Source organism: Puntigrus tetrazona, unplaced genomic scaffold, assembly GCF_018831695.1.
Source record: "Puntigrus tetrazona isolate hp1 unplaced genomic scaffold, ASM1883169v1 S000001170, whole genome shotgun sequence".
NCBI lineage: Eukaryota > Metazoa > Chordata > Actinopteri > Cypriniformes > Cyprinidae > Puntigrus > Puntigrus tetrazona.
Window position 1 is genome coordinate 521,338 of NW_025048756.1, and position 18,205 is coordinate 539,542.

Consider the following 18,205-nt stretch of genomic DNA (forward strand, 5'->3'; position numbering starts at 1 on the left):
CATTTCAGTAGCCTGATAAAAGCAGTTTGGCTTTTGCAATGAATCATCTTTAGAAAAACCGCTATGGGATTCTATGACCAGTCGATTCTCATTAACACCGTGACTTTTATTTTGCATGATGCTGCATCATGTGTAGGTGTCAGTATAAAGTACAGGAATTAATTAAAGCTATTATTATCAAACTCCCTGTTTGGAAATTTAAGCAAGTAAATTACATATTTATTTTCCTGTTCCTGGCATCATAATACAGTTTCAACATCAGTTTTATGACCATTCATTTATTAAGTAGTCTGTTGGGGTAGTGTTTTGATGTTTCTTCAGTATACAAGGTACTGTACATGTGCACTTTGTGAAATGACACTCATTAATTCACATATTTAATAGAGAACAGTTTTGGATCAATCATGACATAAATAATAAAACACAAGCAACATCATGACCTATATATAGTGCAGTATATAAGGCAGTGTAGTCACCCTTAAAGATAGCTAAAAACCAATTACCCACAAACCAACTTTATACACCTCGCATGTGTTCCAGCATTTCAATGTAGAATTTAAAACAACAATCTGAGATATCTCAGCATACACAAATTGGAGGTTTTGTCTTTGGGTAATGTTTGAAGTGGCAATTACTCAAGTGTCAAAAATAATTAACCCAGTTGGCCCATTATACCAACACAAAACACACCTTATAAATGTACAAATAATATTAATAACAATAAAACAAAAGCTACTACAAAGTAACATTGTAACAGCGCTTGCAGCATTTCACCAGTTATATTGCAAACCTTCAACACTGGCATTAGCAATAATGCGTTCAAGTAAACATCACTGTTTCAAAGCCAAAATGAGTCTTTTTTTAGGATCTGAAAATATTTTCTCCTTTCCCAGTTTAATATGCAATGACAATTTAAACAAGCCATTGAGCACAAGCATCTCAGCCAGTCTGACATAATAATCTTGGCAATAGTTATGGGCAGGACTATCTGCTAGTCTGACCATTGAAAGGTGGAGAATAGTGCCTGTTTGACAATACTTATTTGTGCAATTTTTGCAATTCAATTTCACCAACATAGCGGTACGGAAATGACACGTTTCCGCTTTAACATCAGTTCACTAGTTATTTCAGTACTTATTCTTGTGTATAAAATTTCCAACCCTTTGAATAAAACGGCCAATTCTATTGTCGTGTCCCTGAGTCTGCTGGTTTGTATAAGTGTTTTGCTCATTCATGGGCTGTCTTCTCAGAAAGACAGAATTCCTTGTTTTCTCACTCACGTGACTCTGTGCGGGCACATAGGAGGGCTGGCCTGCTGTGGGACGCCTGCTTTCAAATGAGCAAAGAGGCTCAAACCTGCTATACAGCCTGTTTACTGATACTTGTGGCTTTGACACCAGATCCGATCTTGTTAGAGTTGAGTCTGTCTTTTCATTCTGAGAGACCACTGTGGTTTGCTCCTGTGTTTTGGAAGTCTCTGTACTTGTAGAGGTGTGAGATGGATGAAGCTCTTCAGTGCTAAATCGAGGTGCAGATGCCTCTCCCGCCAGGCCAGGAGAATGATTCTCAGCTCCAGGGAGCTTCCCATTAGCTCGCTTCAGTCTGCTGCTCTCAACGGACTTGGTGGAATTGGCAGTGCTGCCTTGGTGTTTCTTGCCTTGCGCGGTGTCATCATAATCTGAGAGAATCGTGTCTGTGCTGCTTCCCATTTTGAGACTTTCTGAGTTCTTTCCTTTGGGTGAGCTGTCCCCCTTTTGTGGAATGTTTAGAAGAGATTTTATTTTCTTGGTGCTCCTTTTGAAGAAGCGCTGTGACGATGCACTGTTTGGTTTCGAAGGCTGACTGTCCTCCCTGTCCAGAAGCGTTGCTGACACAGTCCTCGAGGGAGGCTCTTGCCATATGTTTGCTGAGGTAGTTTTACTCTCATCTGCCTTTTTGAAATCATGATGTGAAACCGACCTCTGGTCCTCTTTAAAATTTGGCGTGTACGCTGCATTTCTGGGGTTGTCGTTTGCAGACACGTTGCAGATTTTCTGTCTTCTAGGTAAAGAGGCATACATGTAACTAGAGGGCTCGTTAAAGTCACTGTTATACGTATTGCACCTGGGATCAGCCAAACTGTGCCGTTTGTATCTGTCGTCCTGTTGGTAGTCATGCTCCCTGTTTGCAAATCGATTTTTGGCTCGGTTTAAACTCGCATATATTGCATCCCTCCCAGAGCCATAGGTTGTGTTATTTCCTGACTTTTCTAAAATCTGTAAACTGCGTCTCTTCAGCATGTAGTCGTCATGCTGTGCTGCCTGATTCCACTGAGCTGAGGAATACATCTGAGCGCTTGACTGAATTCGTGCCGGATCGTGATTGGAGGACGCTGAATTATTGGAGTAGCTGTTCGTCTCTGGTTGTTCTGGTATGGTGGACGTGAAAACAACCGATGACCTGATGCGGGAGTGTTGCAGCGGAGCCATTTTATTCTCCTCAAATTGGTCCAGATAATCATAGTTTTCTCCATAAGGTGCATCATTGCTGTTGTTGAGGTAAGACTCTATCCTCCATGTCCGAAGGAAGGATTTGGAAGTACTTGCTAAACTGGGAAGATTTTGCCTCATGTTGAGAATTTGTTTGTCGTGGCCGTGGTAAGACTGGCGCATGTTTGAGCCTCTGAACATCGGATTAATGATGTAACTCTCATACTGGTTGTCCACGTTGTTAGAGAAACCGCCATAATGGCTGCTCTCTGCTGCCACATTCCAGTTACTAGAGCCGTACTTGGGAAATTTTGGCATATACACAGGTTCTTGTCGTTCTCCTGCATAGCTGTGTCTTTTGTAAAACTCTGATGTCTCTTGAAGGATTCGAGCATGCGGTGTAACAAGTGGTCTTTCTTCAACCTCTCTCAGTGCCGAGAATCCTGATTTCCTTTCACAGGCTTGCCGGTAAACAGCATCAAGGGTGTGCCTTAAATGATCTTTTCTTTCAAAGGGGTTGTTGGAATGAATCAGATATCCATCCATTTTTCCATTGGGCTTTGCTTCACACTGGTTCACACTGGCAGTCTGAAATTGATCTGGGACTGTTGATCGAGCATACAACGTCCGAAATTCCTCATCGTAGGTCTCCACTAATTGGCCTGTTATAACCTGTACCATGCTGAGGTTGATCTTCTCATAAGACCACATGAAGCTGTCAAACAAAAAATAAACATTAACATTAAATTCTGTCCTAGAAACATAGGTGTGTTGGAATGCAGTTTATCTTGGGAAAGTTTTAAATGACAGCGATTTTTTGAAAAATGTTTTTTAAAGCCAGAAATTTTTGGCATAAATAAAATGTTCCCAACTGCATGGACACTTAAGAAATATTTTAATGCATTAAATGCTAATAATTATATATTGGATTATTATGCTAATAATTTGAGCAAATTAATTCACAAAAAATGTATGAACTTATATAATTTGAACTTATATAAAGTGCTTTGATGCAACCTGTGTTGTTAAAAGCGCTATATAAATAAAAAATGATTGATTGATTGATTGATAATTATAAAATACTAAACTAAAATTATTACCATGAAGGTCCCCCCAACACCACCACCAATAATAATAAGAATAATTCTTTGTCTTCTTCTTCTTATCATTATCATTATTATCATCATCATCCTTAAATTCATTTAAAAATAAATTAATAATAAAACAAATGCTGCCTCACCTGTATGATCCAAAAATACTTTTTGGCAGTCAACAAGAAGAAATTTCTGCCCCATTCCTCCATGGAACTTCACCCCAGATTTGCAACAGTATTCTTGGCCTTTCACTGTGCGTATCCTCATATTCTATAGCCAGCCAAAAAAAAAAAAAAAAAAAAAATATATATATATATATATATATATAAATTAAGTTGGCTATACACAATTATGATTATGTTAGTTCATTTGGTTATCTTAATGTGATCTAACTGTGGTAAATTGGTTGATTATCTAAACCGCTCCACCAAAGCTTTGTTAATAAATCACAATGTCTCAGGCACAAACCTGCATGTAATAAAGAAAATTGGTAAAACTTAAGGTAGGGAACACTTATTCACTATTAAGTAAGAGTTTGCCCTCAAAAGACTTGCAAATTTGCTGCTCATTAATAGTTAGTAAGGTAGTTGTTCAATTTAGTTATGGGGTGAATTACAGTATCCAGAATATGCCAATAAATAAGTACATATAATCAACTAGTAAATAGTGAATAGTGTTCCTTTATCTAGAGTGTTACCAGCATTTAAATTAGTTTTGTTCTGAGGGAGTTCTCAAAAAGTAGTAATGAATGAAGAAGTAATGAATGATTGATTGCCCGTAGTGAATATAATTACTTATCAAAAAGTCTAATGCAATATATTTCTACCTTTGAATTCTTGCTGATGTGACCGTTCTTACTCATTATTTCTCCACACACTTTTTCATTCCGGTTTGTAAGATGTACTTTTCATTTAATCAATTTCCAATGAACAAAGTCCCGTTCAGCTTTTTTTTTTGTTCTCTCCTATTAAATACTGTTTTACTCAAACATATGTTTGATGCAGATTTGATGAGAAATTATCTGTGTTGAGCCTGTTCAGCAAAAACAAACTGAAAGGCAAACAAACCTCATTATTGCTTTGCAAACAAAAGTAAGTCTGTCTGCTGAGGCCAAGGGTCTTTTCTTATCACCGCTGCTAAAGCGACAAAGCTGTAAAAGTTTATATGTACCATCTGTGTGCACCCAAACAACTCTAATGATGATGGGCATGTCTTGTGTAACTGTAAAATGAAAGTTTCTTGTGTAAAGGTGAAGAAAGTGTTAAATTTCATGTAAAATAGTAAATCAGCCATAGAACTTTCAGGATCTGCATCAGTTGCTGTGTAGTGATAATTGAATATATCGAGTTCATAGACATTCTAAAAACATACTCTGATGATGACACTTGCAAGGTGTGGTGAGAAAAAAATCTTAATTGCAGTCTGTTTTTCATAAAATAATAGTTAAAACCCTCTGGGGAGAGGTGGGAGGGACAGTGTTTCCAGTTCATAGCTTGGCTCATCATCAGTACATGAATACTTCCAAGCCTTCGTCATATTTGACAAGAAGGTCCATGTGACTAAACTCACTTCCTGACAAAGTGCAAAGGCAGCATTCAGGTGAAAATGATCACGTCAAAAATATTTTTGAATACCCTTTTTGAATACTCTTTTATTTTTGAACAACTTTTATTTCTTTTATCGCCCTAAACAAAGAACAAAAAGTTCTGAGAAACGAGAGCTCCTTAAAAGTCAAGTAAGAGCGTGACAGCTTTGCAGGTTGTTGTTTTTTTCTGGTTATTGCAGAAGTGTCAAATTTTTACATTTACATCAGCCCCAGCCATCACCTAGTACAATATAATGCAGGTAGATTAGGAAATATGGTCACACACAGAAATCAAATATACTTGTATAATAACAGATTAGAGAGTATACGGCACTAGAACAAACACAGCATGCATATTTTTAGCATCTAAATGTACAAACACTTCAGTCAATTGCATTTTATATCCTTTTAAATTCAATATAAAATTAGTAGGATTAAGCTTTGGGTTAGGTTAAGGGGTCTATATTGATGAAATTATAGAAATGCATATTTGCTATAAAATTGATAGGTGTAGGTTTGGGCGAGGGTTAAGGGGTCTAACAATCTAAATTGCATATTGACAAAATGATAAAAATGAACCGATACAAATATCTCAATTGTATAAAAGATTTCTACATTTTAAACATTGAAATACGTCTAAATTGTAGACGTTTCAGCACGAGTAAAAACGTTCAAAAATGTAATGCTTGTAAATGCATAAATTCATGCAAGTTTTATGTTTATAAATGTAGACACACCTACTTATAAACATGAGATCAGGCTTTGACGCACCGAAAACTAGTGTAAAGGTTGCTTATAAGGAAAGATACTGAGGATGAGTCTTATCACGCAGCATTGAGGCCATATAAATTATTTTCTTTGTCAAATTTTCCTGTCAAAATAATGGGGTTTCTTTGGAATTTTTTAGTTCTTAAGAACTGCTGATTTCTCTGCTAGTGGGCAGAACTAATGTGCAAACAACAATCTCATTGGCTAGTGCTCACCTATTGTCGTCCCTATTCTGATTTCAGCAAATCACTAGTTTTATCAATATTATTTTTAATTCGTTTGCCATTTAGAAGCAATAAAACACTGCTACTGACACCTGTATTTTGAATCTATTGAATCAACATGGTCACAGACATACGGCTGCTGTCCCCTAGTAAGGTTCTCCTCAAGAACTTGAAAGCCACAGCATAAGATCTATGTGTCTCCCAGGATGACAGAAGGCCTTTTAAGCACAGTTATAGCAAATTCAGATGTGTAATTGATGTTATATTTATATGTGTATTTTATCACACAGAGAACGGGGATGCTTGTCAAATGGGAGTAGCATCAAACTGAGTCCCTCTTTCTCTTGGCTGCTTGGTTGATGTTAGAACTTGAGATGAACTAAAAAAGTACATTTGATCGTGATGCAAAAGCCATGACGAAACATGCTTGTGTGGGTAGACGAGTAAAAACTGAATCTCATGACACTGTTCCTGCTGTTACATTTGCGGTCTTATCTTCATCTTCGTTTGATTCTTTGATTTGTTGCTTTAATTGTGGTTTTCTTGTAAATGGTAACTTCTATAGTAAAGATAAACGCTATGACTGTGTTTGAAATATTTTACAAAATGTAAGACATGTGAATGCAATTAGCCTTCTTATAATTAGCCTGTTTGCAAAATGGTCATTTTAATAAGTCTAGTCAGGGTGTAATGTGGCTGTTTGGTCATAAACAACATCTGCAAAGTTGCAAAGCTCAACGTTCAATGCAAGCGAAAGATAGTCTTTTACAGAATTCACATTGTAAGGCCTATAACAAATCTCTGGTAGGAACTACAACGAGCTACCTCCTGGGTCAGTGACATCACAAACCCTGAAATTTACATAAACCCCACCCCCCTACGCGAAAGAGGGGTTGGGGCCATGTTGAGCTTCTACATACTGCACAATTTTAGCAATGCTATGACATCATTATAAAACACTCTACGTGCGACATAGATCTAATAAACTTAGACGCATGCAATACTGTGCGATGTTAACACCTTGTGATAAATACAGGCTGTGATGCAAATTACTGTTGAAAAAACAAAGCATGACGAAGCACGGTTGCACTTTTTACGTTTGCTGAAGAAAGACGAAGCTGTGAAAGAGAGAGTTAAAAGTGCTTAAAAGTTTAAGTGCCATGTCACATGGATGCATTTTTATTGGCTGAGTAAACGTGGATAGTAGCAGCAAATATGATGATCATACAGAACATCTGACACTGTGAAAAAACATTCTATCTTTGCTATCTTTGGTCACAAGCACCTTGACAACGGCCATCCCTGAATAGCTCTACAAACTGTTGTCCCAGATGAAAGATTGGCATCGTGAAACAATCTTGGGGATTTCTGCAGCTCCTAAATAGCAGTCTTATATTGTACAGTAAGAGAGGTTCAAGGACGGCACTTGAGACCAAAAATATGGCCATCATACACACAAAAGCACAGAGACCTCATGGTAATGCACATGACACTAAATTTGTGTGCGCTCATCTCTTAAATTGAGATTTGGTTGGGCCAGAATGATCGGAAACAGCATTTTGGCAGCATTTTAAATTCGTTTAATTTCCTGCATGTTTCAGTGCAGCGAGTATGTTTAGATGCAGTACACACATTCTGGCCCCTTTAGCGAATACGGTCCGTTGAGAAAACCCTTTCATGCACATGTTCATACATACATATATTAAATCTCTTGTCAATGGTAGAGAGGTGACGTATTTGTCTAGAGTGGCACTGTTATCTTGAGCAGAACGGGATGCTCAGACCCTCTCAGACACGCACCGCACGTCAAAGCCTGCTCTGCATTTCAGTGAAACCACACAATGAAACGGAAATAAAAGCACACTTTCTGATATGCTGTGTGCTGCTTATCAAAAGGTGTGCACAAGGCAAAGCCAGAAACATAACTTAAAGGTTTTGGGATATTTATTCATCTCTATTTTTAAAGTATTTCATCATGTTTTGTTCTGTTTTTGCATGCTTGTCTTCTAGAAAACATATTCAAAAGGGTGTTAATATTATAAATGATGTTTTGGGACTGGAGGTCATTTTGATGGCAGAATACAGGCACTTACCCTGAGCTTTTGGATTTGGATGTCTTGTTTTTCTGTCATATTGAGAAAGCTTTTGAAGCGATTGTGGTCGAGGAGAATGTAGACAGGTACACCTCTGACTGAGGCATCTACCACTTCTTTAAAGATGTCTACGTCGGTGAAAACATCCATTGCGATTGCTATGACCTGTGTAGAAACAAAAATGAAAACATAACAGAAACGTCAGCCTCTGAGGATTTTTGGGCATTTGTTTTCTGAACAGGCAGTCTATGATATTCTCTTAAATCAGTGACATCCCTGTCAGTAACACAAAGCTGAACAAAGCTGAGGTGTCAGCCCAGGAGCTGCTTCAGTTTATTAAAATGGCACCTTTCGTTTTTTCTGCGTATTCGGAAAAAAAAACACATCTAGGCCAATTTCAACTTGAAAGATGGCTTTCATGAAACCGACTGGGGATCATATGTATTTTCTTGGGCCTTTTGCCTAATATTAAAGAGAAAGAAGTCAGGGGAGAAGGCTGTACTTGAAGGCTGTTCTTGTAGGCCTATATTATTAAAAGGCCTAGTCCTATCATTTGTCTTTCAGGAAGACCAACATTCCTTGATTCAAGTCTTGACAGGTTTAAGATGTTCCGTTAACGCTGAATGACAATGAGTCTTAGCATAAGTCGTATCTCGCCACACCCTGGACAACATGTACTGATTAATAAAGATTAATAAAGAATTTCTACACCATTTGTACACCATATAATCTTGACCGACCTTTACAGTTTTGTATTTCAGATGAAGCAAAGATTGGCCATGTGTTTATGTCTCACATTGAGTTTCCTCAGGCATTCTTATTCGAATGTATCTTCTCATCCCCATCTTAAAGAGCTGTTCAGCCTTTCTAATTTACTTGTTCATGTGTCACTGAAATACTGAAAAGGCTTCATTAATGCCAGGCAGAATCAAAGCTAATAATACATTTTTACTGCTTTTAAGTTTCCTTTGTTCTGAAAAACAACCCCAAAAAAAGACATGCATATAAAGCGTACACAACGCTGCACTGAGAAATACAGGTACATGCTTAATATGACAATTGTGATTTTAAAAGCTTGGAAAAAAATGACATTTCTCACACATTTTTGTGCAAAAAAACGTCGACACATCTACCAAAAGGTAAAATTCCCAGGAGCCTTGCACTGCCGATATGCTGTTATATATATATATATATATATATATATATATATATATATATATATATATATATATATATATATATATATATATATATATATAATATAATGAAACTGCCTTCAGTTTAATTCAATCTTGGCTTGGCAGAGGCTAGTATATAAGTCTATATCATTTGGCACCTTAGATGAGAACCCTCCCCTCAAAAACACCTGACAAGATGCTGTATACATCGCTCAAGAGTTTCATTGTTGCAAGTCGACTCTATAGGGAGCACATGCAATCAGAGTGCCAAAACACACTGAGATTGGTTTGGTAAATCTACGACCTCCCGAGATGCTATCCTTGGTGGTTGTCCTAATGGGTCTGCTGAGAAGTGATCCATGATCTATTTTTTGTTCACACACAAAATATTGTGCTTGTTGCACTGAAAATCGAAACCACTGAATCGTACCAACAAATCAATTTTTTCTAATTATAAAGCAAGTATAGAAACAGCTCTTTAAGGTAACAATTGTAGTCATCACATAATTAATTATTAACTTTTTAAATTTTGTGACAAATGAATAATTCGTGATCAATTATATCACTATAAGCATATTCAACCTTAAACAGATACAGGTAACGCTTATTTTGATTTTGCAAATTAAAAAATTCTTGATAATTAATATCATTGTAAAATATAAAAATACATTGAAAGTCACATTACTGTAAATGTATAGTCATCCAACGTTACTTCAGTACAGTATATTCACATAAAGCAATACTATATAGCAAATTTATTGGTCCTGCTATGTATTAGGTGGCCTATGTGCTTACATTTAAGGTAATCATTTGGTATAATACATCTATTGTTTTTACACTGTAATTATTTTTAAAATACCTATGTGTAAATACATCTGTCATTTATTTCTGTGACCCATCCCTTCTATCATAATCCTAAACATACCATCCCTAACTTTACCTGTATCCCATATCAATAGCAGCAGACTTTTTGGCAATACAATACACACACAATAAGTACATTATTTTTGATGCTAAATATGACTCTATTAAAATATTCGAAGCATTAACATCACATAATCTGCTGTAATACATGTTGGGAGCTTGCAATTCAGTAACCTTTTAAGAATTTCAATTATGTTTGGCTTTCAGGGACAAGATTTTGGGGGAGATCAGTCATTTTGGTTTAGCATTATGTAGATCGCAGATTATCATGAGATAGTAAGTAATGATTCACAAATATATATTCATTATGAAACCTTTCAGAACTCTCAAAAATGGATTGGGAATAAACTTAAAGTCTGGATTTTGTTGCGAGTAAATTATCAAATTAAATAATGAATCGAATAATAAGATCACACCCCCTTTGTTTACCTATAAAGTCAGTGAATTGCTAAGTGTCCGCGTTAATGATATTGTTCTCAATCACAAGCATGTATCTCAGTCCGTCTTGCAGTGTTCGCTAGAAGCTCTTAGACGTGCCTCCTCATTATTAAATGAGCCACGGCTGTAATAATCTCTCATAATCAAAACACAAAGAAATCTGCATTGCTCAGAAAGGAGGCATTGCTCTCTCACTTATTACTAATAAAGAGCGATCCACGCCCCAGAAGCAAGGCTTCTGTGCAAGACAAAAATTTTTTTTGTGTGTGTGTGTGTGTGTGTGTGTTGTAAAGTTTGCTTCTCATAGGCACACCTAGATATTTCTGGCACTCCTGTCTCATCAACTGCAAAGGGAGGGATCGTTTCAGCACTGCACATTGCACAACTAGTTTTATTGTTTGCTGTGTGTTTGTTCAGCACAGTTTAGCGGCTACTGTTGCTGGGGAGAAACTGCTGCAATTTGTACATGACTGACGGCTGAGGGAGAAAGTGATGTACCTGGCTTTATCACATCTTTAGCACGAGTTCAAGACTTCACGATCGTGGGGCTGCTTTCAAAAGCCGCGATTTAAAGGAAATCAATTTATAGTCCTTCTCTGTGATTATCAGGGAATCACGGGGCGAGCAGGCAGGGCAGTGAAAATGCTTGCCACTTTTCCTATACTCCTGTAACATTGCAACGGTTCATTGCTCTGACAGTCAGCAATGCTGCTCTCATCAGTGTTTTGTGCCAAAGACTCACACAAGATTATGGACACCTACTAATTAAGATTATTCAGAACAATACATTGGCAAATTATATTTTCTGATGACAAATTCCAAAAGAAAGAAACAAGAAATTGTATTTTGCTTTCATTTTCATAGCAATTCAGCACATGAAATAAAATAAATAAATAAAGCAGTGGCTCTTTTTTTCGTTTTTTAAATGTTCATGCTCTATAACTCTTGCAATTGCGTTAACTGTGAAACGGCTGTGTAAATATCAATTTATATTACTCGGTGCTTGGTATCTGATAAGTATTTGGTAACCGCGCTGTACTGTAACCAAATATATATTAGGATTTGCATTATCCTAAAGTCTGCACGAAATGAAAATATACTGTTTATACTATCTGCAATATATTATGTGTTTTAATGTATTATCAGGTAACAGATGCAGGACGTCTCCGTTCATTTAGCCTACTTAAACACCGCCCCTTTCTTACCACTGTCTTCAAGCTCACATTCAGTCAGTCTGTCACCATCCAATCAACAACAGATGAGAGAACTTTGTGACTTTAATGAGAAAAAAGATTTTATGGTACTTCGTTTTGAAAATGTTGAGCTATCATGGCAGAATTTCTTATACTGCCTCATAAATAAATAGGCGCAAAGACAACATTTAATTTAGAGGCAATTCATTGAAGGTGAGGCTTTAATTCCTCACTTTCAGGCATGTCAAACTTTAGCTAAATGTACCAAATACGCAAAACGATGTAGCTAAAAACGGATTTTATTTCATTCTAAGAGTGTGATCTGAGAGCATCTATGATGTTTTTTCATGTAGTGTGCTAACATAATTTATTTAGAAAGACATGTCTTTGGGGAAAGTTTTTTCTTTACTCTAAAGGTAGAGGCTGTCTACAAGGCTGAACACTGTAAAGCGTGTCTATTTGATAGGTGATTCCATTGAAGATCAAAGACAAACTTTATATGTCAACATTTAAAAGATCTCATCTCATATAGCCTTCATCTGTCGACCCTGATGAAAAACTCAATAGAAGATGCCTTATTTGAGTAAAATATATAAGTTTTCATATTATATGAAAAGTAATAATAATAATTGACATTTTAAGTTGCTACTTTTTGTCCATTTTTTTTATCCACAGACATTTAAAAATGGCAAACAAAAAATAGAAACATTAATTTCAATCAAAAATGTATATGACTTTTTTGCTTAAAACAAAAACTACTCATTCCGGAAAGCATTGGCGGATGATTAAGCACAAGTGAATCAATAATAAAAAAGGATAAAAATACATATATAATTTAAGTCACTGATTATTTAAAGCAATACACTACAATCCAAGATTTAAAGGCATACAAATATGAAAGCTGTTTTACGATAAGTTTTTTGATTCAAGAATGAGAGTGGGGTAGTACTTCACTGGATTTTGGAAAATAAACACTTGTGGCTTTCACACGAATTTTTTGATGTTCACGGTAGGCTTTTAACATAATTCTAAAAATCAATTAATCAATGTAGAAAATCAGTAGGACATGTAAAATACGACTCTATTAGCTTTTCAGTCTTATTTATTTATCGCATGTTCAAAAGGATAACAGTAAAATAAATTTTCTCAGTAGTGACCCCACATGCCACACCATCTTTGACTGTAGAAACTGGAAGGTGTAGAAAAACCTTCCCCGGAGCAACCTGACATGGGCACAATAATGCATGGATCATCCCCTGTGGGCTTTGAACCAACAACCTTCCAATTGCCAACCAAATCTGTTACCACTAGGCTACGATATCATTCAAAATCTCATTCTTGAGCTACGTGCATATGTGTGCTTCTTACGTGCAGTAGAAAAGCCTGTGATATACAGAAGAACTTGTTTCAAAGAGCCGTTTATTTACACCCCTTTCAGCACGCTGTTTTATCAACATTACCTGCCTGGCGTCCTGTATTTGTTTGCGGATCACTTCCTTGAGAGTGGGACTGTTTTGTCTCGGCGGGTGGAACAGCAGGTCTATGTTGGTCTCGAGCCTTCTGTGAGGGACATCTGGCCAGCCTAAATCCAGGTTTGGCGGGTCAGTGTCGGAGTGAGTGGGCCAGTACGTGCCTGTAGAGGACGTATCGTCCTGGGGACAGTCCACCTCCTCTGAGTGGTTGCTGGTGGGGGGCTGCACGGCGCTCTCTGTAATATGGTTGATTTCCTCATCCGAGAGGAAACCGCATATCCCTTCTTCTTTGATGAATTTTCGATAAGAAGCTTCTCCCTCTCTGACCAGGCAGTCGATGGCTAACCGATATGCTTCCTTGTAATGGGGCTGTATGTAATCTTCTGCCTTGAACTCTCCCTTTGAGGAGGACAGCAGTGAAAAATCGGATTCCATCATGGTGTTGATTTGGATTCCTCAAAACGCTGTACAACCTTTGCCACCTAAGAAACAAGACACATGACGTTTGTACGGCAACAATATTCTGCAGCAGCTCACCTAGACACATGCATAACAGCATATTTGAGTTTTGTTTATTTTCATGTTTCCTTCTGAGCATTGTTGACAATTAGTAACTTTGACCATTAAAATAAAATAAAACCAGAGCTTCTTTTTGGCTATTAACGCCATGTTTTCTAAGCTTTCCACATTCCTTGCTAATTGGTTTCATCCACTTATATCAAATGTTTCCAATAAGATCCTCAAAGAACATCCATCTCTGACTAGATTTATTCTACAATCACTGTAGTTTTGAGCGTCAGGTCCTGTTTTTCTCAACGCTGTTGCTATCATGGTTTGTTTCATTTCAGGAAGTGCTTGTTTGAACATGTAACTTCTCCACACTCATTTGGTCTGGAATGATGGATCTCGTGCATCTGTATTATAACGCATCTTTAAAGTCATAATATCTTGGACCATATAAAGAGTTTTGTCCAGTATAGCATACCTCCCTTCCTGTCTACATGATTACAGCTCTTGTCAAGCCATTACTTCTGGCTTTTAACACTGTATATTGTATTGGTTGGAATTACTATTATTAATAAGTTGTTATTATTATTATCATCATCATTTATTCAAGTTAAGTATTATAATAATAATTATTATTATTAAAAACAGCTGCCTGGCACAGGTGGCTTTCTGATCTCAACATAGTGACCCACACAAGGTACCTGCTGCATATATAACAGTTTGTCATTGAAATGACTGGAGTCTTCATCTAACGCAAGTTATAATTTTAAATAGATCTGTCAAGTATTTTTTTAATGAGTGTACATTTAAAACACAGCAGTGAGCAACAGCAGTGAACAAACTCTCCAGATGCAACATGTTCTGCCGCTGATGAAACTCTTGAGTGACTCACTGTTCCTGTAATGAAGAAGCTGCCCTGTAATTATTTTCTTTCGACTAAATATGTGAGAAAATGTTGATGTTATTGCATTGTGCTGCCTTGTTACTGAGTCAGGGCCAATCAGGACATTCCATTTCCAACTTAATAATGTTTACTGGGTACTGGACAGTTGGTTTAGTTTGCTGACACTCTCTCTAAATGTTGCCCACAAAGTACGTGTTGAGGAAAAATAAAGTTACTCCAAACATCTCAGTTGTTGCAGAACCCTTCAAGCATGCTAATGGCCACTTAGACACAACTGTTTGAATCAGTTGCATAAGCTGCAACTGTCACTTTAGCAGCTAGTCAGTGGAGAAAAAAGGTCAATGGCTAAACATCTACAATAATGTGAAAAAATATTTAGGATTTATATGAGGCTTTCCAATCAATCCAGTCAATCAGTATTTATTTATTACAAACGTCACCTACAAAAAATGACAAATTAAGACTTTTAATGAAACACATTTGCACACATTTAAGAATCGATAGTCTTTCCAATTTTATACTAGGATATTGTGGAGTAAATATTAAAATTGAGTTCCTCAGAAACAACCAGATCTGTAATTTGGAAAAATAATATTTGCTTTTTCTGTTTGCTGATTGCAGGACAGTTAGTTATAGATGGTATACAAGTTACAGAGTACAGGTGAATAAAACAGTAACATGCACCTAGAAAATACCATTAAAAAGGCTATTTCCCAGAATCCATTAAGGTTCACGCTATTTCAGATTCATCCCATCAGATATAATTAATTCATTCAGCTTGGCTTAACTTGATCAGAAGGTGCTGAGATCTCCACAGGCCTAAAGCATTCACAAGTCATTTGGAGCCCCACCTGCTCTGACATGCTGATTAATACACTGCCTGAATAACAAAGACAGTTTTAGTCAACCCAAGCTAAAATGCTGGGTGTTCAGTTTGAAATTAGCTACTACAATAACAAAGGATTTTGCAGATTTATAGGCTATTGTATATTTAAAAGATCTTGACATTTATTTTGACTGCAAAAAAAACAAAACAAAAAAACATAATGCATCAGCACATTCCAAAATTTAATTCAAATTCATGTTAATCATGTGTGATTACATTGTACGCTCAAAACCAGTCCATCACAGTGTCATACACCGACATTGTGAAACCTATCTTTCAATATGCAAAATCAATACAGGCATATAGCTAAGTAACCAGCAGCTGTCATTCACTGGCTCAAAACACCGGCTCAAACGATTCAGTAACTGTTGAGTATGACATTCAAGCGCTTGCCGTTTGCAAAAAAAGTGACTTACTTAAGAGGAAATCATCATGCCGTGTCTCTTAGCATTCTTATCCCGTGTTGTGCCAGTAGAGACGAGGTATGTCTCAAGCTAAAAGGAGATTTGTTAGTCTAGTTAAAAAAAACCCTGAATGTGTCTGAACAGGAGAAGTGCTGAGAACCTGGTGAAGGGTGGGGACTCAAGTTTTCACATGCAAATAATGAGAGCTTCTCACTGGCCAGAGGCAGTAAACCTGTCTGACATACCCAAGACACGCCTCTTCCCCTCTATCTTTCACCCTGTGCCTCTATCCTTTCATAGAGTTCATAGTTCACTGAGATAAAGTTGACAGTTTCTATTTCTACAGAATCTGTCGTTTCGTCACTGACAGAAGAGATGTTTTGTAAATGTGACATGTACAATGTTTCAGAGACTCCTTTCTTGTTGTACTAAATCAAGTTCTTCACAGCGCTTAAAGGCAAAGCATGCTAATGTTAGTCTCTTACTGAGAAGAAATCTTTTTTTTTTTTTTTTTTTTTTATGAATAAATTCGTTTATTTTTGGAGGCATGTTTTGATCTATCAAAGCGCTCCTGACGCTATCTACGCTCTGTCGTCTTCAAATTTCTAGACCTCCAAAGATCAAGGAGAGCTCAAAAAGCTTCTGGGATGCACGTGCTTGCCATAAGTGATCGCATCTTGACTTCAGTGGGGTGCGCTGCTTATCCCACGGTCCTTTGTGTGGAAGGAACGCAGGGAGTTTTCCTGTGGGCGGTTTTGTCAGTTTACCCCCATACATGCTCTTTTGTAAGCGAGCATTTCATAATCCTTGTTATCGTGATGAATCATTTGAAAACCATTTAATTTCTGAAGAAAACTGAATTATTTTCCCGTTCTCGATGAGGACAGAACATAGAGTAGTCTGACGGTGTTTCATGCGTTGAAGCTCAAAGGCGCTACTGAATCGCGGGCACAATGGCAAAAGCAATTTTGTCTTGATGGATCAGCTTGCTGTATGAATCTAAAGTGATGCGAGAGAAAGAGCAGAATATAAACAACACAAGACAAAGTAATACCGTATTTTTTTTTACATGTGTGTATTTTTTTTAATTTTTTATTTTTTGTGATTGATCAAAAATCTGCTTTCAGACTCGTGTGTTATTGGTCAATGTGAACTTAAGGCTTACAAAACCTAAATCAGTGTAATTACTGACTGGCTGGTCATGCGACCAGGGCACATCAAAAAAACTGAATTTGGCACCAAACACCATTTGTCTTTGTTTTCACACGTCAAACTGGGAAAAACCCTGTTATTACCTCCGCCACCTTGCTTAGGAGATGCATTCTTTCATTCTCGCAGGTACGTCTTGTGCATGTCACAAACAGAGGCCTTTCTCAGCACAGAGAGGCATATCATTTGGCTGCATTGTTTGGCTATGGCTTGAGGATTTCAGAAGCAGGTGCAGTCTTTCAGGTCACATTAGGCACATTAGCACACTGACAACAGCTTTCTGTCCCTTAAGGTAACGAGTAATGCTATCCGAAAGGGAATCTTAATGCAAGCAGCCCGCACTCTATTATACGTCACCTGAACTGTATCGCGTTTCGAGTGGGCTTGTTCTGGCAAGCATCCGTTCAATAGTGTGGATGACGGAAAATAATCTTACTCATCTGCCTAAATGACGCTATTTCAGTGTTTATGCTGTGTTTATGTGCGTTTCCATGGACCTAAAGCAGAATCAAGATTTTCAATCTTTAAAAAGAGACAGGTTAACATGTACAGAAAGTAAGGCGAGAAGGCATGTGTATGGCTTATGAAAATCTAACTCTCACATTGCTATGTAAAGGTGATAAAACTCATATTTCACCCTGAAATGAAAAGGAAACGAATGAAATTTTTGGGTGTAAATGCCATGTCGCAACGCAACTATACGTGCAAGGGTTCAACTGTGATTCCAGACATCTTAAAATATTTAAGTTCATCTGTGTTTTTATTTGTCTAGGTAATGTCTAGGAGTCTAATAAATTCATTTGACATTCAGTATAACATTTTATTATCTTTCACGTTTTAACGGTGTAGCATGACAGT

At 37.1% G+C, this 18,205-nt stretch overlaps 1 protein-coding gene across 3 annotated transcripts in view; it reads right to left on the minus strand.

Moving 5' to 3' along the window:
• LOC122341230 (orexin receptor type 2-like) overlaps nt 1–16,340 on the minus strand; it is a 44,417-nt gene extending 28,077 nt beyond the window's left edge. The window contains exons 1-4 of one of the 3 annotated variants that reach the window (XM_043234586.1): nt 8,233–8,374; nt 4,389–8,145; nt 3,709–3,832; nt 263–3,183 (exon numbers count right to left, since the gene is read on the minus strand). In XM_043234586.1, coding sequence (XP_043090521.1) covers nt 1,128–3,179 — 2,052 coding nt within the window. In that variant the 5' untranslated portion in view covers nt 3,180–3,183; nt 3,709–3,832; nt 4,389–8,145; nt 8,233–8,374 and the 3' untranslated portion in view covers nt 263–1,127. Of the gene's footprint in view, nt 1–262; nt 3,184–3,708; nt 3,833–4,388; nt 8,146–8,232; nt 8,398–13,425; nt 13,920–16,150 lie in introns of those variants that run through there. The other 2 variants (XM_043234589.1, XM_043234585.1) reach the window with 2 other exon arrangements.
• Between the last annotated feature and the right edge of the window lie 1,865 nt (nt 16,341–18,205).